Source organism: Biomphalaria glabrata, chromosome 16 (assembly GCF_947242115.1).
Source record: "Biomphalaria glabrata chromosome 16, xgBioGlab47.1, whole genome shotgun sequence".
In the NCBI taxonomy this organism is placed as follows: domain Eukaryota; kingdom Metazoa; phylum Mollusca; class Gastropoda; family Planorbidae; genus Biomphalaria; species Biomphalaria glabrata.
This window is the reverse complement of record NC_074726.1, coordinates 5,398,599-5,422,386: the sequence shown is the minus strand read 5'-3', so window position 1 is coordinate 5,422,386 and position 23,788 is coordinate 5,398,599. Positions and strand designations below refer to the sequence as shown.

The window sequence follows — 23,788 nt, the reverse complement described above, 5'->3', positions numbered from 1 at the left end:
AGTCCTTTACACATCATAGTCTAACATGTTCCACCTAAAAATCATTTCGTATCCGAAAGTTATTGCGCTATAAAATCTGATACAGACGTTTTTAAAGGATTTTTTTTACCGGGTACACTTTGTATAGTCAAAACTTGCCCACGGAGCCCTAAGTAAAAAAAAAAGTTATGTACATGCATGGTATATAATATACAAATTAAAACAAATCAAAACAATTTGCTGAAGAAGTGTTTATTTGGAAGATAAATTTTGTTTAAAATAAATTTTAAATGTATAATTCTGATGGGATTGAGACGATTTTATATCTGTGTTAATGTCCGACTCAATGATTGTAACTAGCAACCACATATCTACTCGAACATAAATATCGAGACGGTTTCAATTGTGATGTGGTTTACTGCTACGTCACTGAAGCCATGTTGTACCAAATAAAGAGACGAGAAAACAATCAAATCGTCTGCTCAGTGACCCATATCGCAGGATATAGATTGGCATCTGTTTTGTAGCCTCATTGGAGTATATTTTAATAAGTTACTCCTTTCTTAGTATGAATTCATCTGTGATTGGGATGTGAGTTTGTCCACTTCCAAAAGGAATCAATAACCAGTCGGGAATAGCCAAGCGAAGAATGTCTTAAAATATTTGGTTTAGGTCCTGATTAAAAAGTAGACATAGTGAACCAAAAGTAATGGGCGACTCTGTAATTATTCAATTTATTGGATCGGATAAGCTGACCTTTAGCGAAAAAGTTATTTTTAATGTATACAATTTTGATCTTTCTGTGGACCACCTTCTAGGGATCCGCGGAGCAAAGTCTGAGAACCACTAGTTTAGTGTATTAAACATGTTGTAAAATCAATTATTCAAAGACCTAACCTTAGTCTTAATTTGTGAGACTTCTGTAATTCTGAAAATAAATTGTGACCGAGCGTAGCATGAGATTAGCGGGATATGTCCTCCGACAGAATGGATTGCTGCGCTCCAATAGTAGCAATGACGTGGAGGCCGATGGAAAGAAAGAGACGTTCTAATATAACTTGGCACCGCACCTTCACGGAGGACCTAAAAGCAGTGGACATGATCTGGAAAGTGCCAGTAACCGATTTCTATGGAGGGAGCTTGCCGCCCGATGCGTCAAACTGCTAGGGAGGTTCTCAGAAAGGAAAAACAAATACATCTGAAAATGAAAAGATTAAGTAAGGTCTTGAAGGGGGAAAAGCAACTGAAGTTAAAAAAAATATATTTCTATAAATATTTTCCAAAAAAAGTTTTAAAAAACGACCAAATCTTTCCTAAGGACACTTGGTTTGTGTTCTCCTCAATTAATGTAGAAATATAACGCTTGTTGTTGTCAAATTGTTCTTTTTTCTCTGGGTCCATCGCTGTAAAATTTATGCTTGCTACTTTCACCTCAAAGTTAGCGAAGTCTGAGCTAAACTGTTTCCAATCTTCAGAATTGACATTTTCTTTAATTTTCAAATCTTTCACTTTGCATTCAAATTTCCATAACTCCTGGACTAAATTCTCAAGAAGGTTAGTATCGCTGAGATTCTCTTGTAGATAAACACAACTATGACTTGGAGGTTTTATACTCACATATTCATAGTCTTCGGAATCAGTCATAAGAGCATCTTGTAAATCTGCAATTGCCGTTGAAGAAAATTTACTGAAATGGTCTTTAGATACTAACTGTAGGGGTCTCTTCTCCTCAGTCTGTGACTGTGATGCATCGATGTCTATATCTTCTATTCCAATGCTTTTTCTTTTTTCTTGACACATTTTCAGCTTCGCATTTACTTCGAGTGAAAAGATCTTCAGCGACTGTAGAGGCTGTTTCATCATTTCCTCATCACCATTCGACTCAAGCAAATTATGGTTATACTGAGCAATGTCATCTTTAATTTGTTCTAATTGTACATGCCTTTGACTTTCGTCTGTCTCAGAATCAATGTCTTGAAATTTTTGTCTCTTGCTTTTAATGAACGCATTTGTTTCCTCTATTATTTTAGGCACTTCATATTCAAGTCTCATCTTATTGAGGTCTTTGAAGGCAGAAATAAAATCTTTTTCAGTGTATGGCTTAGCTCTTGGTACATACTGCAAAAGTCTTGTCAGTTGATCGTTCTTGGTGTCTTGGCTTTTAGTCTTGTTGTTGAATAGGACGCAATGAAAATTACATTCATCGAATAAAGTTTTAATGTCGCCACTCTGTTCTTGACACCAATCAATAAAATCAACATTTTCATCCTCAGTGTCAGCCTCAAAGTTGTCCCCATGCGTCACGACACAAATTCCGCGGTCTTTTAAGACATCCTTTCCCAGAATGCCTTTCAAGTGTTTGATTGTCTCACTTTCCTGCTTTGTGAATCGCTGTCCGTATTTTAATACTATCACGACAGCGGAGAATGTGTATTTGCAAAGTTCTAAGGCTTGTTTCACTGACTCGACGAAAGAATGAAATACAACTTCAGGGCTATTCTCGGTGTCTATTCCTGGGCAGTCGAGGACTGTAATTGTGTCACTGCCGATTACAGCGGTTCCCTTTTGGCACTCTGATGTGTTAGATGACGTACTTGCTGACGTCTTAAATACAGTTTTACCCAGAATGGAGTTTCCGGTTGCACTTTTCCCATTACCAGCACTTCCCAGCAGAAGTAAAGTTAGTTCATTTTCTTGACAAATCTAAAGAAACAATCAAATTGTATTGTATCAGATAAAGTTTTTAAAAAAGTTGTTCCTACTAAGGAAATGCTTTTTTTTTACTCGGATAGAACTAACATGACATTAGATAGTGATGCCCAAGATCCAGCCCCCGAAATTGTTTTATCCGGCCAACCGAAATCTCGGCACGAAATGTAGAAAATCCCCTCCTCCTTTTCTAAAAAAAAAAAAAAAAAAAGTTGAAAAATATATTTAAATTAGGGCCCTCATTTTTTAATCGAATGTAGAGTTGCCATGACCTTTAACGTTTCTCTACTATGACAAATGAACGGATCTAAACTTGTGCAGCATGATGATAAGCCAACATGTTAGTTTATAAAGAAAGTAAAAAGCTACTATACAACTATAGCGGCATTCTTTATTTTAGCCGCGAATAAAATATTGTTAAATTACGGGCAATAGATCCACCGGTTTTGAATCAAATAGTTTGAGGTTAATTTAATTTCCATTTACACTTTTTCGTTGGTGATATTCATAATAAAGAGTAAAAAAATGAAAATGTCACGCTAGACGAGTTATGTTGGTTATCACTGACATAAGTCATCAAATTATATTCAAGAAATAATTTGAAATGTTTGAAATAAATTAGATTCATGCGATAATTACATATGTATACAATCATATATTAAAACTAGATGTACAGTTTATAAAGACAGACAACCTTTTTTTTTTTAATTTTGAATGTTATCATTTTTGAGAAGAAGATTTTAACGTTTGTTCTTGTGATAATAATAATAATAATAATAATAAACAAGTTAATTAACTATTGGTAATTATTTATTTTCGTTTTGTATCTCGAACAAGGGAAATAAGTTTTCCTTGACTGATAAAATGGTATAAGTTGAATTAGTCCCCTTTAATGTTTAAAGAACAAAAATGTAAATAAGTCTAAATAAACATAAACCATTTTATCATTAGCAGCATCCTGGCACAGTTGTTACCGTATTCAGGACCGGTCCTAGCAATGGCGGGGCCAAAAGCAAAACGGTAAAAACAGTCTGGGTAGGGATAAGCATAAGGTCGAAATTGAGATTTTGTAATAGAAATACATTCGTTTTTAAAATGTCGTTTTTTATCGCGCGTAAAATTGGCATCCAAAAATGAAGCTTTAGTTTATTTCTCAGAATATTTTCATGACTTTTTGGTATATCTTGCAATTACAGGAGATTTCTAGGAGCCCCTGGAAAATCAGGAAGCCGCAGAAAACCTGCCATTTAATATAAGTTCTAAGATAAGTTTTTCAGCGCGGGGCCTATGAAAGTGCGGGGTCCACTGTGACCGCATAGGTTGCAGTGGCCTAAGTCCGGACCTGGCACAGATTTATCATTATCCGTCTAGATCTATTACAGATTTAATCTCATAACTGATCCATACTAATTGAAAGAAATATACTTAATATAAGCTTTTTTTTTTAAAATAGTGTTTTTGTTTTGTTTTGTTTTATTTTGAGTGTTTTTTATTTACTTCTTATTCTTTTACAAAATGAAAAGCTAAATTGAGTTTTTAATCGTAAATTAAAAAAGTAAAGTTTAATTTTAGGAACGATTGTGCAAGGTATATCCTTTTTTTTTAGCTAACAAGGACCTCTCTCTATATTAATTTCCAAACTTATGACAGATTGGAACGACCAAATTTTGAGGTTTAAAATTTAAGCATTTATCGAGATTTACTAAACTCGCGTTCTATTAATTCGAAACTAAACGGCCACCATTGGTTTGATAGTTATTTTCCAATCTAATTCTGATGAACAAAACTATAAACCACATGATTTTACCTTCTTTGAATGAGGTTGACTCTCTGTTGTATCTCCATCTATTGGTTCTGCCATGTCTTTCCGTTTTTGATTGATAGAATAATATCTGTGAAAACATTGTAACTTCTCTTCAATTTCCAAAACCTTTGGTGCTAGGGATGGATCGCCTTTAATTTCCTTCAATGCTGCGATATACAATTGTGTGAGTTCCTCCTCATCAGCAGTGATCTTGTTTAAGAGTATACTAACTGTAGATTGTCTGGATGTACTGTGATCGTCGATAGAGATTTCCATTCTCTCTTCTTTAAGTTTTTCCAATTTGTCTTTATCGTTCTTAGCATCTTGTTGGTTACAAGCGTCAGAATTATAGTTAAATTGAATAGGACTTTCTCCTGCAGCTGTCATAGGATATTGCCTTTCTCTTCCAGCTGTTATAGGATATTGACTTTCTCTTCCAGCTGTTAAAGGATATTGACTTTCTCTTCCAGCTGTTAAAGGATATTGACTTTCTCTTGTAGCTGTCATAGGATATTGACTTTCTCCCGCAGCTGTTATAGGATATTGACTTTCTCTTGTAGCTGTCATAGGATATTGACTTTCTCTTGTAGCTGTCATAGGATATTGACTTTCTCCCGTAGCTGTTATAGGATATTGATTTTCTCTTCCAGCTGTTAAATGATATTGACTTTCTCCCGCAGCTGTTATAGGATATTGACTTTCTCTTGTAGCTGTCATAGGATATTGACTTTCTTTTGCAGCTGTTATAGGATTTAGATTATCTGCTGCAGTTGCCATAGAAGTTTGACTTTCCATTGCAGTTGTTATAGGATTTTGATTTTCTCTTGCAGCTGTTGTAGGATTTTGATTATCTGCAGCAGTTACCATAGAATTTTGGCTTCCTCCCGCAGCTTCTGTTGAAGTTAGCTTGAGCATTTTCTGTTTTTTTACGTTTAGGTAAGACACACCTGCGTATGATAAAGGATATTTCTCTGTTTTTACAAAGATATCTTTACAAAGCTCACTCTTTCTGGTAAAAAGTTCTCACACTTTATTTTCCCACAGCTATTGTCGAATCAAGTTGAAACATTGCATACTTTTTTTTTTATCTGCGAAGACAAGATATGAATCAATAATACAAATTAAACAATAAGTCAATTAATGACGTGTAATAAATTATTTTTCTTGATAAAACAAGGAAAATTTATCCTTCAGTATTAACAGGTTTGGTTAAATATGAAGGGTTTAGTCACCTTAGATAACTGTATATTCTATTTCTCGCATACCCATTCTCGGATCAAATTGATACTTGAACAATTATTTATTGTAAGTAAAAAAAAAACAACTTCGATTACTTAAAACATTAATCAATTAATCAATTAGAGAAAAAAAGAGAGAGAGATAAGGGAGACAGAAAAGAGAGAGAGAGAGAGATAAGTAAGAGAGAGAGAGAGAGAGAGAAAGAGAGAGAGGAGAGAGAAAGAGAGACAGACAGACAGACAGAAAGACGCTTTACTTACAAATAATCTTTACAAATGAAATTTACATAAAAAAAAAACAAATATTGATAATCGCTTGCTAGAGGTCTAAACATGTTTCTCCATGCGCACTATTGATCTAGTACATTGTAAGTTACTTTTCATTCGCGAACATCCTGAAGAAAGTAAAGGCCTACATGCATCATGTTCTGATTCAATAGAATGAGAAGAGCTTAAAAAGACTATTGAGAAAATGAACTCGAACCAACATTAATGATCAAGTGCCAGTCAACTTTACAAACACGCGGCGCAACACACAATTTATTTATCCTATATTTTTTCACTCATATTCACATTTTGAAAGCAAGTTTTGTGTCACAAGAGGACTGCTTCGTGATAATTATTTCTTGGACCTAATCACACAGCTTTACTTACTGAAGTATTGGTGGACACGATCAGTTTCGTCACACTCAGAGAATAGTTGGAAAGACCTTCCAAGCCAAGCAAAGTTTTAAGGGAAACAACACACGAAAGACGGGATTACCCGTTGTTACATCCCGTTTTTCAGGAAAGTCTTTGCGTTTTTTTGATCAATATCTTAGTTTCCTTTAATGATTAATCTAGGCCAAGTATTGTTAGTGTTTGTTAACACAAGAAAAACCATTTTACAAGTTAAGAAAAACGTACTGTCACAAGCAGGCCTACAGAATAGTTTAGAAATATCTATTTACCTCAAACATTCTAACCATGCATTCTATGTCTAGTGAAGCAACACAATCATCCAATCATTTATACTGTATTAATACGTTTATTTCTCGGACCTACCTATCAGAGTGTTCAAATTGAAACAAACATCTACAAAACCATCGTTCCTACATAACATATTGATCTATATTACCTACTTAACTTTATCTTAAATATCAATATCACAATATCATTTTAATTTCTTTCTCACTCTATTAGTCTGTCTATCTATCTTTCTAGCTTTTTTAATTCTATCTATCTATCTATCTATCTATCTATCTATCTATCTATCTATCTATCTATCTATCTATCTATATATCTGTCTGTCTATCTATCTATCTATCTATCTATCTATCTATATATCCATATATCTATCTATCTATTTATCTATCTATCTATCTATCCATATATCCATATATCCATCTATCTATCTATCTATCTATCTATCTATCTATCTATCTATCTAATCTATCTATCTGTCTATCTATCTATCTATCTATCTATCTATCTATCTATCTATCTATCTATCTATCTATCTATCTATCTATCTATCCATATATCCATATATCTATCTATCTATCTATCTATCTAATCTATCTATCTGTCTATCTATCTATCTATCTATCTATCTATCTATCTATCTATCTATCTATCTACCTACCTACTTACCTATCTATCTATCTATCTATCTATCTATCTATCTATCTATCTATCTATCTATCTATCTATCTATCTATTATCTATCTATCTATCTATCTATCTATCTATCTATCTATCTATCTATCCATATATCCATATATCTATCTATCTATCTATCTATCTATCCATATATCCATATATCTATCTATCTATCTATCTATCTACTATCGATCAATCAATTAATCAATCTATCTATCTTTCTTTTTCTCATCAATCAATCAATCTTTCAATCAATAAATCTATCTATCTTTCTAGTTAATTCAATCACCTGCCAAATAATCTATTATATTAGATACAGATACTGCTTGTGTAAAAAATCTACACAAATGACATTTCTACTTGGACCCAAGACTTCAACAAGTCTCGTGTTGCTAACATATATAGAAGTAGTCTTGAGATAGAAAGATGAGAGTACACATAAACAAATGTTATTTGTTATTTATCTTTATAAAACTATATGGAATTTTGCTTAAATCTAATTGTTTAGTTAATAAATCATATCTATAATTTAACTTAACTCTCCAAAACACATTGGTTTTGAGATAGTTTGTCGAATCTGTGCATCTAAAAGAAAGGTAAAGCGGGTAACCTAATAAAAGGTTAACATCACCTTTTTTACTTACAGAAACATGTATAATATCAACCTACTTTTATGGCTCTATTGTTAGAGGCCCTAATGGAATAAAGCACAAACTAATATCTGTTCTCAGTACATGCATGTATCCTGTTCAACCTGTTTGCTCCCGTGTTCCGAGGTCTTTAAATGTCTCACTAGCCTATACGTATAGAACATTTAACCAATTCACGAGACGAGGAGACCCTTACTTATTGAAACACGTCACGTGAACATTGGTTTTAACATTAGAACAAGGTCATAACAGCCAGCTCCATAAGATTAGCAATGTGAACAAGTGTTATGATTTCCCAAGGAACTCGTGTTGATGAGATTAAAATTTTATAAGAAAAAAAAATGAGGTCCTTGCAGACAATTCGTCAATTGATGCATTGTAGCACACACAGCAGTCTTTTTGATAGCTTTTGTGTGTTTATAAAACTTTTAGCTTTTCATTGAATACATTCTATTGTTACGTTTCTTTCATTTCTGGGTCAGGACGGCTTAACAGCAACGAGTGCACATGACGTAGTTTATAGTTTGTACTAATTATAAAGGGAGGCGCGGTGGCTATGTGGTAAAGAGATTGGTTTCCAAACAGGAGGGTCCCGGATTCGAATCCTGGCAAAGACTTGGATTTTTGGGGTGTTTAAATCGCCTATGAGTCCACGCAGCTCTGATACTGGGTACTGGCAGTAGTTGGGGAAAGGCAAAGGAGAGCTGATCGTTGTGCTGGCCACATAACACCTTCGTTAACAGAAATAGATGAAATAGATAGGTTTGAAAAAGGAACTTAACTATTGATAAACTGTATAGATCTGACGAAAGTTATAACAGGTTAAAGCAGTGGCGAAGCTAGCCATGTGCGAGTGGTGCTGGCCGCACGAGCATCAAGTGTTGAGTGGCATCAAACTAAGGATACATTTTCTCAATAAAATCAACGCATTATACATACAAAGACAAACTACTGAATTTGAAATGTTTACGACAAATTAATTTTCGAATATAATTACTTAATCTCCTATATTCTTTCTTAAATCAAACGCAAGCTGTTAACCAGGTTGAATCAAGTTTACTACCTCACGCATATTTTGTTACTCCATTGTTCAGTACGCTGGTTTCATCTAGATCTAGAGCTTATACATAAATGCCTTAGACTCTAAAATAACAGAATCTGGCACTTAAGTTAAAGAAGAATGACAAAGACCAAATCTAGGTCATTTCTAGGGGTTTGTGAAATTCAAGTCCGATCCACCCCTGAGAGAATATTTGCTTTGAACTAAGCTTAGTTCAAGACCAAACACGTACCAATCTCCACAAATACAAAATGAACTTATTGTAATATTGGGTGATAAGGAGAAAAATATGTTTCGATTTTGTAAACAATTCACCTGACATCACAAAACTTGATCCATTTTTCCAAATGTTGAGGTTAAAATGTCAAGGATAATGACGAGGTACGAATTTTTAGTCTTTCATTGACATCACCTTAATTCATTATCTGCTGGAAGCATTCTCTCAGTTTGGCTGGAATTCGGGCTGAAGCTGCAATCTATTCAGTATCCTTTTGTTTTGATACACTGGACCGCTAGGCCTGCTCAACAAAATAACATGGAACTAGCCTTAAGCGCTTGGTGCACCAGAAGAGAACTCGTTAAGATAGTTATGGATTCATTTTAAAAAATAATAGAAACTCTATAGACATTGATTAGAACAGATGAAAACTCTTCTACTATGTCTGAATCAGTTAGTTACTATGCAGTCTTCATTTTTTCACCTAACATAGGTTTTTGGCACCTGTATTAAGGCAATCAATAAATCAATACAGTAACGCGAAATGTATAAATATTTGTTTTAAATATTTTAAGAAGGAAACAATACTTCACAATAGCTAATAAAAACCTCATATTTCGATTGGATACTTTTATTGCATATATGAATTTAAAATACATTTAGACATTTAGTTTTTGTGCGCGTGTGTATTCAGTTATATAAAAAAGATCACGCTATGGAAAGAGCACAGTACACTGATATGGAACAAAGAAAAATTGTCAAGAAATTAAAAAAATATTATGGTTCACAAGCTTTTTTTCTTTACTAGATTTGAAAATATCATAGCTAGCAGTGATGTGCAACATTCTCAGTCATCTCTGAACTCTATACGTCTTCGAAACGCGTGTCAAATGTGCTACATTTTCTTGTTCTTGTAATCCTTTAAAATAAATAAAAAATCTGAGGCCTCGTTATGCTCTGTGTGCAAAGTTTTCCAGACCGGGGGGTGGTAGGGTGGAGGGGGGTTGCACCTAGCCGGACATGTCCACTGATCTAAAAGTGCAATATGCTGATTAACCCTTAAAGTGCTGAGCTGTTTTAGAATGAATGCATACAAAATGAAATTACATTTTTGATGTTTAGAGGCTAAACTACCTACCGCATCTTAAGGTTTAACAAGAAACAGGAAGTCGTTAACTGTTCTATGTAAAATATGCATTGCAACTAACATTTATAAATTGTTTTTCTTTAATAAATGAATACATAACGCTTTTACATTTCGTTCATTTTTTCCCTGAAAAAACACTAATATATGTATATACGAAAGCTCGCTCTATAGTAGCACGGAGTTGGATTTCCACCACAACTTAGTAGGATTAGATAAAAGCACAATATAAAATGTATGATAATTATTTTATGAGAAAATGTTTCAACAAAACTGAACGCTGAAATAAAAAAAAAACTTATAAGATAATACAAAATTTCCTATAATTAGCGGTTTTCTCTTGTTCGTTTAATTTAATTTTATCCTGTAAGTTTTGCTCATAGATTTTGAGTTTGCTGTTGATCTCCATGCGAAGAATCGTTAAATCTTGTAGTGGTTGCTTAACGAACTCATACTCTTCGTACTTTCTCATTAGCGACTCTTTGTAATTTTCCACATCAGTTAGTAACTTTTTCAACTGATCTTCTAAACTGTGTGGGTCTTTTAAAGCTCCAAAACTTGGGATTTTCTGACGAAATTCTTTAATAGTTGCATTAGCTTGCTGGAGAATTTTAGGCGCTTGCGTTTCAGTAGCTAGTCTTTGTCTATCCCCCTGAGCATTATCGTACATAGCTTTTGTATAAGGCGTAGTTATCTCGACCAGCTCCAAAAGTTTATCTATTTGCAATCTCTTGATACTCTCATCTTTTGATCTGTTGTTAAATAGTACACAGCGGTACATACACTCTTGAAAGACTTTCTTTATCTCTCCCTCTTGCTGCTGGCACCAATCAAGGAAAGATAAATCCTCTTCATTATCTTCATTATCAGCTTCAAAGTTATCTCCGTACGTTAGTACGCAAATCACGCATTCGCGTATCACATTTTGTCCCAGTATTCCGCGAATGTTTGTTATAGCGTTGCTTTCTTGCTGTGTAAATCGTTGGCCGTATTTGAGGACGAGTAACAACGCTGAAAATCGGAAGCTGCACATTTCCAACGCTTTCTCTATGTTGTCTACGGACAATGAAAAAATCTCGTCAGGACTTCGCTCAGTGTCGACACCAGGACAATCAATGACATAAAGGGTGCTATCATTATACACTCCGGTATCTTTGGTCACTGCTGAGCTGGCATTCGATGGTCCAGCTGTGGTTTTGAAAGATTGTTTGTTAAGTATTGAGTTTCCGGTTGCACTTTTTCCGTTGCCAGTATTACCAACAAGGAGGAAGGTAGCTTCTTTAGATTTCCTCTGAAAAAAAATATTTAAAAACGCTTTTATGGCAAAACTTCGATTTATTGTTGTCTTAGTAGTGAAAAACCAACTTTAAACATTTTTTTTTTGGGGGGGGGAAGTTATATTTTGTTAATTAATAAAACATTGTCATTACAAAGAAAAAGTAAAGGCACTTAGTCGTTGTGCTGGCCACATGACATCCTCGTTAACCATTCACCTACAAAAAGATGATCTTTACACCATCTGCCCTATAGACCACAAGGCCTGAATGGAGAACTATTATTACAAAAGTAGTGACCACCTAGTCTTTAAAATATGTTTTTCAATGAAATACAAATATAGATATACCTGTTCCATAATTGCTATACAATACTTTTGGATAGTACTGTCGCTAATATATTGAAAGTTATGATCAGAGTATTATCCAACTTGTTGTCAAGAACTCCCTTTATTACAAGAAGTATCCTGTGAAAGCATTTCAATAAAATATTTCACAATTTAAAATATTTACAATCGATGATAAAATTAAACACAGAAATCTAATTATCTAAAATTATAGAAGTATTTTGTTTTCATACCATAGAACCTAATCGATGTATTCGACTTAACAAAAACACTGTAACAAACACGCCGTAGAATGACAGTACTTTCAAGTTAAACTTTGTTCTAGGTGTTGTTTTTTTTATGTTTTGTCTATATATAGACACGTAGGCAAATAAGTCAGCCAAAACCAGTTTGTTGTTAACTTGCTATTGTGTTAGGATTGAAAAAAAAAACGTCACAAAAGGACTTACCATTTTGTGTATTCCTATTCAGCCTTCAAGAAAAGCTTGTATCACTCTTAGCAAAGGATTTACCGTACAACCCTCTAACAGATAAAGAGCTCGTTTCTCTAGGAAATGTTTTCAATTTCTAGCATTGTGCAGTACGAGGAATTCCCGTTACTACTTATGCCTACTGTAAACACTTCGATTTGCTTTGGCTTTACATTTAACATAGGCTGGGAGGTTTATATCACTATAGACCAGGGGCGGGCAAATTACGACCCGCGGGCCACATGCGACCCGCAGGAGTGTTTTATGCGGCCCGTGGACGCCTACAGAAATAAGGTGTGTCCATAGTATAGACATAAAAGAATGCAAATATATTTTAAAAAATAACTCTAAATATCTATATAAATTATTGAAACTGTCTCATTATATATAATAAGCATGATTATAAAAAGTTCCAAGTAAACGAAGATTAACCTAATTGACTTTGACTATACTTCAATACAGTCAGTCTAAGACACAATCTTAGGCCAGTATTTATTCAATGCTATGAAGAACTGTGTTGACTGTTGTGTATGCTTAGAACAAGTTGGCAAGTGTTACAAGTGATGGAGCTCGATTTTTTGACTGAGTAAAACAGTTTGTTAGTTTGTTGTTGTTTTAAAGAATATACCAACCATAAACTCTAAATAGGAATGTTTGCACAAAGCTGCATAAAATTATAAATTATTCACCCATATATAATTGTGACCACAGTAATTAGAGCTAGGAGTCTTAACCACAGGCTGTTCCGACAAGTTCTTGAAGATTTAAAAACAAAATAGTCCATTGTTCCGTTGGCTTAGCATGGGCAAGGCAATGAGAAGAATATAAAATCACAAGGAAGACGTTTTTATAGTCCTTGAAAGACATTGAGTATGAATTTGTTAGTAATATTTCTATATACATATATACATATATATACGGCCCCACATTCCCTAAATTTTTTTAATGCTGCCCTTGATACGAAAAGGCTGCTCACCCCTGCAGTATAGACTATTCTTTCACGACGTTATTGGCCATCGTCCTATGTAGATCTAGATGAGACTTTATAAAAGAGTTTATATAATTCTATCTTTGCCACCTGTTTACTTATATATATATATATATATATAGACTTCATGTTCTGTTGTGTGTGAAGCCTACTACAAGAAGCAGACATTTAAACTAGGTTTCCAAGTTATTGAGAAATAAAAGTCCCCCTTACAGACCTTGCGATGTATGTTAAGGACATCTGCTTCTTTTGGCCAATGGATAACAAGCAGCACAACGACCAACCGCCTTTACCTTAACCAACTAAACTCAGGTACCCGTTAGAGTTGGGCGGACTCTTGGGCGCCCTAATTATCCCGAAATTCAAAATATAATGTACAAATTGCTTTCCGAGCTGCTGTGAAGAGCATCTGCTTCAATTCAATCTTTTATTTATATTTCTATAAATTAAACTTAGCGTTTCAAAATATAATAGGACTTGCGAATAAAAAGAATACAACTTTTCAGTTCCTTGCCACCAGAAGAGGGTTTTCTTTTCTCATTCTATCAATAAATATGAAAAAATAATATTAGTTAACCGTACTTAGCCTCTAGATCCAACCATTCCATAATTCAAACATTAACAATTTGTGAATAGCAAAATATAGTTTTTTTTTATTTAAGATGTATACATTATAACAAACGCCCTTGATCGATGAGAACGCCAAGTGCACATTCCAGATAACTCCATGATCTGGCCAACTGATAATCAAATATTCCTAAACTTATAAATAATAGAACAAAAGTAAAGTTTGCAAAACATAAACCATTTTATTTGTTGTCTTCAACGATAAGCTACGCTCGTGAACAAATATTTTATTTAATAGCTGGGAGCTACAAGCAAAGCTACTATTATTTGTTCATTATCGTTAGATCAATTCATTGATTACATCATATTATTTAAGAGTTATAGAAATTATACATGCTTTATTATGACTATTATGTGATAGTGGATAATTTATCCAGACGTTTTACAGGTCGTCTCCAAAAGGCTCTGGCTTAAGAATATGTGAATCGAGCTAACGACCCTGGTGCTGACACATTGGGGCGCCTCGTACAGCATCCATTTCAGGTTATCCAAAGTCGGGTGCTCGTAGTGTGGGGAGGTGAAATTGGCGATCAGTGCAAAGCCGATTCCTTTCATGACGCCTTGATCGTAGAGGAGAAACAGGGGGAAAAGATCATCACACGAGGACGTGGTCGTGTAGCCGTAAGCGTAGTGTACACCTAGAGGGAGAGAGATCAAAGCTATTTTTCAATGTGATAGTATTACATCATTTATACTAGTCAAACCGTTTTAAATTGCTTAAAATATAATACTAACAAAATTACGAATTAATTAAACATGACAATAAATATGACAATATTTTGTGGACTTTATAGAACTGCAGATTCAAATTTTCTAATATAGCACTAAAAAATATCTATATTAAGGAAGTAATAGACTTTTACTCTACAGAGTATTTGTAAACATATGGGAATATAACTAGCAGAATAAAGGCCATGTTATGAAGATTAACAGCAGTGCTTTGTAATATTATTATAGCAAATTAAAATATAAGTTAGCGTCATTAAAATTGTTTAATTTATAGTGAATATCTTCACTAAAAATGTCCTTATTAATATATCGCCTCGTTTTATTTTATTTCACTGACAAAGTACTTCACGAAACGTATTTTTATTGCAAAGCTTAGACCTCATATCAACTCACTTTGTCTGTCTGGTACAAATGTTGATGACGATATAAGATAAGATAATATAATTTTTATTGATCCAATCAAATGGAAATTCAGTTTGACTACAATTGATAACCTCTTACTTACCATTTTCTGACCAAGCTGACATTTTGCACAACTATTCATGAATTTAAAAAAAATAATGAAGGAATCAGCTGTATAATTAATTATATTTGTGTATAAAGAAAAGGGAAATAAATATTGAAGCATTAAAAATATGTCATTTATTGTGCGGTTCTTTCCCATATATAGCCTAGGTTTTGTTATTAAAAAGTATATATGTATATATATATATATATATATGTATATATATATATATATATATATATATATATATATTGCTAATATTATTTGGCCTCCTTTTTGGGCTTTGAGTAAGCAAAATGAAAGTGTGGGCATTGTTTACGATCGGAACGATGTTGCCCACACAGCATTTCGCCCTGCCCGCGCAACTGATGTATATACATGGCGTGGTATAATATGAAAACAGACCCATTTTAGGGAAACATTTCCCTAGCGTCCAACTGGAGACTGCAGAAAGATCAGTAGAAATAGTCATGAGATTGTCGCAGGAGCCTCTCTGAAAGTAGATGTTTTCTACCTCACTACAGGCGTTCCTACTCGCATCACAAAGTTGTTCTGTTCAAAAATAAAGAAAACAAAGAAAACAAAATAGTATTATCTCCCTTAAATGACATTTGGTTTTAAGGAAATGCAAGGTTTAACATTAAGTTACTGTGAATATCTTTTCCCTTGAAAGTTCGGAACCCATATTTTCCTAATAAAATCTTCTGGAATATGTTGTTTTCACATACTGGTTTATTCGTTCCGCTTACATTGACAGAGAAATGCCGCCGTTTTATTCCTCATATATCAGTGGTTCTCAAATTTGTTTGACCAGGGGACCCCTTTCGACCTATATAGTCAGGATGTGTCCACCGACAACTAAGTGAAAAAGCTACATAATACATAATACATATACATAGTATATAAGTTATAGATATAGAAAAAAAATATTGTAGAAGTGTTTATTAACATGTTATCTTTTGTTTAAAATAAAATGTTAAAACATTATTATTATAGCTTTTATATAATTGTGTGCCTTATTAAGTATTAAAGTATTATCGATATTCATGAATATAAGGAGTTAGAGTTGATGTATACTAAGTGTTCGTATTTGAGTTAAGCAAGTATTGACAAGTGTAATTGAGAATCATACCCTAGATTATCGAGCCATACGTAAGTGGTAAAGAACTCACCCGAGTTCCCTTACAGTTGCTTATAGCATGCTCAGAGCGCTTTGGTCCAATCTCATTTGTGGACCAGTGGGGGGGGGGGGGGAGGGGGTATCTAGGAGTTGGTTTTCCGTGCTGCCTTTAGACAGCTCAGTAAACGCAACTCTGCCCGAGTCGGGTGTCGAACCTCGAGCCCCTTTCTAGGTACCCAAGACAAGCCAAGTTCAAGCGCACTTAGCCTCTCGACCACGCTTCCCACATTAATCACTTGGATGAGGTTGATGAGAAGTCTGTAAGCAGCGACCGCGAATCTCAACGAGCCCAAATTTCTAGTTGATTTCATTTATTAATGATGAGATTCATTTTAGCAATGACTCCACATGGTACCCAATAAAAGGACGGGACAGCAGTCAACAACTAGTTTACAATCATCTATAATGTAGGATTTAAATTTAGTCCATTTTTGTAACCAAAATGTGTGTTCTACTTGTTCAAAGTTTGGTTTCAGAAACTCAGCTCAGAAACACAATCAAAACAACGACTAGTCTTGGAACTGATAGAACTGGTGCACGCGGGGTCTTGATCTTTACGCTCCGGAACATTGCCTGAGATGAACTCCTATTGAAAAATCAGAGCAGGAAGTACTAGTCCTCCCGTAGTGCTCTGGCAAGAAACTTAGCCGTCCGGCGTAGTGCCTCATAGCTACCATGCATGTCAAGTGACTGCTCAGACAGGTCCCCCCTTAGCTCGCGGAGCTGGGAACACTCGTACAAGACGTGCGACACTGTTTCGACGCTCTCTCCACAGTGACGGCATCGGAAGTCAAAGTTCGTGCGGTACCGGGCAAAGTATGCCCCAATAGGACAGTGTTCCGTTCTGCACTGCGCAATAATTGACTGCCCTGACCTCCTCAGTCGCCACCATGGATCGTCGCGATCTGGGTGACGCATGTGCTGCCAGACACCACGGGCTCTGTCGGAATCCTCCCAGGACTTTAACCACTTCTGATGAATGAGTGCTCGGATTTGTGCTGTTGCTTGTAAGTACGTGCTTGGTGCTTCGAGGTGTGTGGCTGCCAAAGCACCAGAACACTGCCAGATACCTGGACCGTGCTGTAAGGGATTAATCCAAGTACGGAGACTTAGTGTATGGAGGCTTACATATGGTTCAAGTTCCTCAATAGTGGATATTTCCATAAAATGCTACTCAATTATTATGGACTTGTTTCAGATCGGAGTTGGTCCACGCGCAAAATGGTTCAAAAACCCCAATTTTTGAAATAAAAATACCTATAATTTCATGAAATCAATTAAAACTTTAACTATTACAATACTTACTCGGGTCCGCGAAATAGGTTGTGACATAGGTGTAGCCGCCATCTTCTTGAGTATATTTTGCCATGGCGGTAACGTTTAGTCCTCGCGGATCATTAGTTTCAAATCCCGTTTGGATTCCAGCGATGTTGCCGCTAACATCATAGATCAGCACTATCGTGTGGTCATCATTCCTGATGTAGCGTTCACCTCGCCATTTAGATCCTTGTTCACAGCCACTAAGTTTTGTCCAGCTGACAAAAATCAAACAGTACAAGATTATTGTGCTGTACACTTCTTTTCAACGTCGTGGTTGAGTGGTAAAGCGCTTGGCTTCCGAACCGGGGAGGGGGGCTCGAATCCAAATGACAAATGGGATTTTTAGTTTCGGGAAATTTAGAGCACCGCTGCGTCCAGTTCTAGGGGTACCTAACATTAGTTGGAGTTAATTAGCTGGCCACATGACACCCTTAACCGTGGGCCACAGAAACAGATGACCTATACATCATCTGCCCTACATAGTTTGAGAAGGGGGTGTATCTTTTTACATATCTATTCATTCTTTGAATGAGCTTCCACAAATACTTGAAGTATATGTCAGGGGCAGGTAGGGTGAGAGTGATTGTGTTATTTCTTTGTACTATTTAAGTATGCAAGAGTTATATCCCTTTGTTTATTTCTTCTTATTTGTGCTCTTTGTGATTTCTAAGTAGTAAAGTATCATTATTATTTCATGGAATTAGTGTTATTCTGGAGTTGGAGTTAAATAATTTAGTACTAATTGTTCCTAATTCTATACCAATTATCAAGCCCCTATCGAGCCACAGGAACCAAGTCCAGCCAAGTCTAAAGTGAACCCTGACAGTGTAGTTACTAAATCTTTTTAACTTATAAATGAATACATTTATTTACTGAATAAAAACAATAATTAAAATAATTATAAATATTATCCAATGTTAAATAATAAATAATAATTAAGATGTCGGATCTGTGGTTTAGTGTCTCAAAACTGCTTAGCTAACTATCAAGGGGGCTAGAGTTCGAATTCCAACACCATCTGAGTTTAGCTTCCAAGGAAACGTTATTCCAATTTCTCCCATTTCACCGCAAGTGAGAATGGACCATACGGCACTGAGCAGGCTGTGGAATTGTGAATGTGTTCTACAAAAGTGATTAAAACAAAAACAAAGTTTACTTGCTTAACTTAGATTCTAAACGTAGGTACATTTTTTATAATGTCAGTGAAGTCGCACAGCTATGGTAGCCCCCCGTCCCTGACATTTCTTGTTGTACATACCATATCGTCGTGAACCAGTTACCACATAAAATGTCATTTAAAACATTTCCAATTACCAGACCTTGGTGCCCATTTACACCAGTACCATTTATGGGCTGGGCTGCAACAATTCTCGTTTTTATGTCACGTGGTGCTGTCGTAATCAGTCGGGTGAATGTCGCAACTCCTTCGTCTGTGGTTGACCTGCTATTCTTCGGTCGGTTGGGTCCTGGTTTATTTGGGGGACGTTGGCCGCCCGCCAAGCGCTTTGTTTTTGCCCTTGTTGTCACTTCCGGTAAAAATAGTGGATCCTTAAAGCTCTTGTCCGTTGGTGGCCAATTTTTCGTCAATGGTCCCAACTTGAATAACTTCTTTTCTAAACGGTATTAAATATTACTTTTATTATCACTTTAATTAATAATTACAGAGTCTAACATGCAACCAGGGACGTCCGGGCAGTTGTAAGTTTCTTAAAACCCTAAATGTTAAGGTGTTTATATCTAAGTGATGAGTTACATAATGTATAGAAGTTTGTAGATCAGGACGGGGGTCTTCGTTAAGAAAAAAATTAAATTATGGCTTTTATACAGCGCTAATTTCATGCTTATAGCATGCTCAGAGCGCTTTTAGTCCAATCTCATTTGTGGACCAGTTGGTTTTCCGTGTTGCCTTTAAGCGCTCAGCGCTCTGCCCGAGTCGGGTGTCGAACCTCGAGCCCCCTTCTAGGTAGTCAAGCCAAGCCAAAGCGAACTTGGCTTCTCGACCACGCTTCCCACATCTGAACTTATGTGATACTTTCTTATCTTTTGTCATCTGAGACACACAACTCAGAACGTGTCGGAATTCAAATCCAGACTGTAAGAATATGTAGGACTGATTGTTGACGATCGCTGACTCCTAGCACTACGCTACTGGTACACAACTAAACCGCAACCGCTGTAGGCTTATTATATATTAACTTGTAAACCTTGAAATAACTTGAAGAAAAACAGTTTCAAGTCCAAAGTATAGGTTTAAATGTTTAAGCGTGGTCTCTGTCCAGAAGAAATGAAGAAACTAATAGTATAAAAAATAAATGAGAAATGGACAAGGTCTCATCTGAATCACAAGAAAGAGGACACTTTCTATGAGCCATCCCGTCAATACCAACGTCTAATCTTTCGACTCAGGAACGCACACAACAGAATGAGACAACATATGTACCGCAAGCTCAAAATTGGAACCAGTGAAATCTGCCCGTGTGGAGTGTCACCAGAAAATGCTTACCATGTCCTTCAAAACTGCACTCTTTATCAAGAGGCCCGAACAAGACACTGGCCCTAAAACACCCCAATAGAAAGAAAACTTTTCGCAGAGTTCCCTTATTTTGAAAAGCACTGCGCATTTCATCTCGTAGATTGGTCTAGTCATCTGAACTCAACAACATGAAAATGAGAATAAGGAAGAAGAAGTCATAGCCTTTATCTATTCATACAATTTATTGATCTAAATTATTGGTCTAAATGAGTGCTCTACATAAGTGTTCTAAATGAAAGTGAACATGTAAATAGAAGAACAAACCCTTGATCTAAGGCATCGCTGCGTGTTCTTGGTTGGGATTGAAAGTAGACGCCGGTCATGGAGGGTCCATACGTTGTCCTCAAGATATCCCAAACCACAGCATCAGCTGAACAAGGAAATATGAGATGAAACATTTTACGAATTTTTTATTTCCGAAATTTTAATATTTGTTTTTGTGCGTGAACCGATTCTGGTGTTAAAAAATATAAAATTATGAAGCCTGGAACGACACGGGAAATGTATTAATTTAATCTAAAGATTTCTAACAAAAAAAAAATATGTAGGCTATGCTATGAGAATGACATAATCTAAGTATTCTATGGTGCTTCATTTGGGTCATTAAAATATAACACGATGTTTCGTTTGGGTTATTAGAAAAGATAAGATTTGTATGAGATGAACATTAAAAAAATAAAACTTGAAAACTACATTATTCCTCCTGTAAATTGTATATGAATAGTAAATATAATTTAAATGTTAGATTCAACTATAAGCGTTAAGATTTATTAACAAGTAAGCCAACCATTATTTAATACATTCGAAGATTTTTGCTAAATTGAGTTCTACAGACAATGATCTTTAAAGGCTGTTAAAAATTTGGAAAACGGGGTCGTCTCCACCTCGTTATGTGGATGTATTCAAAGGGGGCCTCCAAAGCAGGGTCATTGATGTTGATTACGGTGAAGACATAGCCATTGACCAAAGTATTTGGAGATAGATGGTGACCAAGAAAGCTTTGAACAGCGAAAAAGCTTCGGCTTCAGCTCTGGAAGATAAGCACGCCAAACGAAAAATGCCTGGCTTCTCTACCACCACAGAGAATGTGAAAGCGCATATGAACTATAGTTTTGTATTGTTTTTTTGGGGGGGAAAGAAAAAATAATGTGTTTAGTTCTATTTCTTTTAATTATAAAGGCCACTAATTGTGAACTATTGCTAAAAACACACTTTTAAAAAATAATTAGCCATAATTAAGACAATTAATCAAATACGTTTTGATAAGTATAGTTACCTAAAAGTGCAAAGCAACACGTGACTAGGCCAAGCAGACGTGAGCTCGCTCGTGGCATGGTTAACAAAACAAAAACTTGAACAGAACACAAACGATCCTAAACAGCTTGTAAAAAAACGTGTTTACTGCCAAAGGACTATATACTTAATAGTACTCGGTGAAGTACTTTTTCTACTGTATTCGCTAATTAGGCGTAAAATTTGAATGGCAGAGTATGTTGAACTTTTCTTTTACAAAGGTTCTCGTGAATTTAGAATCATCCATCTCGTCTGGCTTGCTAGTGGGGACCATTCCCACAGTGTGGATATTATTAGAAATGTGTATAATGGGTATGATAGAAAAAGCTAAAAAAAAAACAAAATTCAATAATTAAACAAAAGACTAAAATATAATTTTAAAATGTCTCTTGTTAGCTTACACTTTCACTAGGAATGGAAGGTGTCAGTAGTTCAGAAGACTAAAGCCGAAACTCTATAAATTTTGAATAGATTATTTCAAGCTAAAATTTGGCATATTAAAGTATGGCATTGTAGCTTAAGTGAAAGAGCGCTTCGAGCTAATAAAGCAATTTATTTTATTATGTTTCGCCAGACTGGCCAACATTTTTTTCTTCATTTTTTTTATGACAAATAACATATGTTTAATTTACAATGTTATTTAAACATAAAGTTTGAATTGACTTTTTTTTTTACAAAATTAATATAGTAAAAAAATGCAGACGTTATTTCAAAAAGAAGATGATTGTTATTAAATTAACTCACTCTGGAGGGTTGAAATCTTGTCCACGTTATTTCTTCCACTTCCCAATCTTGGATCAAGTTGAAAATTGAAACAATTATTTATTGTCCATGACGACACATAAATCGATCAATCCTTGTGTAAAAAATGAAATCGTCGGCTAAAAATTAGAAACGAACGAAAGATAGTTATAAAACCTTGTATTTTCATAAGTACTTGGCTAGCTCAGTGGCTTTTACGTTGGCCTTCCATCGCGAAGGCTTGAGTGTCCGAGTTCGAATTCCTATTAAGAATTCTTGTGAAAGGTCAGCACGAAAAACTTCTCCCAGATGAAGAAAGGGTATTTTTACTTTCTATGACTTCTTTTCTAATTAAATTATATTCTGTCTTTGATTACTCGAGCTTAGATTTATCTACTATATTGTTGTAAATGAATTAGTGTTATAGTAATTCTCAAGAAACCATCTTACAAACAATGTATATTATATTAGTCAACCCGCGGCGTAACATACGTCGCTATTTAGTGATGGGTGAACACTTCCTGAAAAACACAGTTGTCCATTTGGGCAAACGACTGTGTGCGCGTGCCTAGAAAGCGAGGAAGGCGCAGGTGCGGGAGGGGGCGGGAGGAGGGTTAGAGAATCGGCGTGCGTGCGTAGTGTCCCGCATGGTAGGTCGACGAAGAGAATTATATATACAGAGACGATTTCTTGTTCTCCCCCCCCCACCACCTCTTTTTTTCTGAGCCGCGCTCTCTGTCGCCGTGAAAGTTACGTGGGATAACTCTAGTCCAACTTGCAGAAGTATAAGTGTTATCTTTCCATGACTTTTTCATCGAAAGTTAGAGCGTCGGAGTGCGTGCGTGTTCCGCAAGGTTTGGCGACGTAGATAATCATATATATATAAAAATTGCTACATAGTGAGGATCCACAAACAACATTCTATCTGTAATACCAATCTGTATAGCAATTCCATCAATTTTAAGAAATGGTTTCTTTATCATAGAAACATATCAAGGTTGAAAACCACTTGAAAACATTATCCTAGATATTTAGAAGACAATAATTTTTAACATATTTATTTCTCCCAAGTACTCTCTTTAATATTTTACAGAAATCAGTCTCAAACTGCCACCTAGTGTTGGCACAAAAAAAAACAAAAAAATTAAAATGTTCAAAAGTTCCCCTTCCCCCCCCCCCCTTTCCAAAAATGTATTTGAAATCTACGAACGCAACACACAATCGAATGAGGGGCCCTTTAAATGATGCAGAATTGTGGACCGTCGCCATTAAAATATATGAACACACACACACACACACACGCACACACTCACAACCAGTATGACTACTTAAGTAGGTA

General features: G+C 35.4%; 3 protein-coding genes across 8 annotated transcripts in view; all 3 read right to left on the bottom strand.

Annotated features, from left to right (window-relative positions):
- Nucleotides 1-215: 215 nt before the first annotated feature.
- Nucleotides 216-5,580, bottom strand: LOC106050179 (uncharacterized). The gene is made up of 2 exons (XM_013205125.2): nucleotides 4,496-5,580; nucleotides 216-2,682 (listed from the first exon to the last, which is right to left on the bottom strand). Exons 1-2 carry the CDS (start codon nucleotides 5,405-5,407, stop codon nucleotides 1,246-1,248), a joined length of 2,349 nt encoding a protein of 782 aa, XP_013060579.2. The 5' UTR covers nucleotides 5,408-5,580; the 3' UTR covers nucleotides 216-1,245.
- Nucleotides 5,581-9,913: 4,333 nt separating this feature from the next.
- LOC106050180 (uncharacterized) lies at nucleotides 9,914-12,658 on the bottom strand. 3 transcript variants are annotated; one of them, XM_013205126.2, is made up of 3 exons: nucleotides 12,513-12,658; nucleotides 12,067-12,183; nucleotides 9,914-11,733 (listed from the first exon to the last, which is right to left on the bottom strand). In XM_013205126.2, the coding sequence occupies exons 2-3, from the start codon at nucleotides 12,073-12,075 to the stop codon at nucleotides 10,741-10,743; spliced, it is 1,002 nt and encodes a 333-aa protein (XP_013060580.2). In that variant the 5' UTR covers nucleotides 12,076-12,183; nucleotides 12,513-12,658; the 3' UTR covers nucleotides 9,914-10,740. The 3 variants fall into 3 exon arrangements, with proteins under 3 accessions (XP_013060580.2, XP_055869473.1, XP_013060582.2); XM_056013498.1 differs by lacking the exon at nucleotides 12,513-12,658 and adding an exon at nucleotides 12,297-12,425; XM_013205128.2 differs by lacking the exon at nucleotides 12,067-12,183 and having other exon boundaries at nucleotides 12,513-12,633.
- A 1,643-nt stretch (nucleotides 12,659-14,301) lies between these two features.
- Nucleotides 14,302-23,788, bottom strand: part of LOC106050172 (uncharacterized) — a 46,977-nt gene continuing 37,490 nt past the window's right edge. For 2 of the 4 annotated variants that reach the window (XM_056014218.1, XM_056014219.1), the window contains exon 8: nucleotides 21,786-22,035. In XM_056014218.1, the coding sequence (XP_055870193.1) occupies nucleotides 22,002-22,035 (34 nt within the window). In that variant the 3' untranslated portion in view covers nucleotides 21,786-22,001. Of the gene's footprint in view, nucleotides 14,787-15,787; nucleotides 15,935-17,867; nucleotides 18,098-20,679; nucleotides 20,786-21,691; nucleotides 22,078-23,788 lie in introns of those variants that run through there. The other 2 variants (XM_056014221.1, XM_056014220.1) reach the window with 2 other exon arrangements.

Bases quoted from the DNA above. Each gene is read 5' to 3' on its own strand.
- LOC106050179 (XM_013205125.2), bottom strand. From the start codon at position 5,407: ATGCTCAAGCTAACTTCAACAGAAGCTGCGGGAGGAAGCCAAAATTCT. The intron at 2,683-4,495 runs GTAAAATCATGT...TTGTTTCTTTAG, and splicing joins GTCAACCTCATTCAAAGAAG to ATTTGTCAAGAAAATGAACT.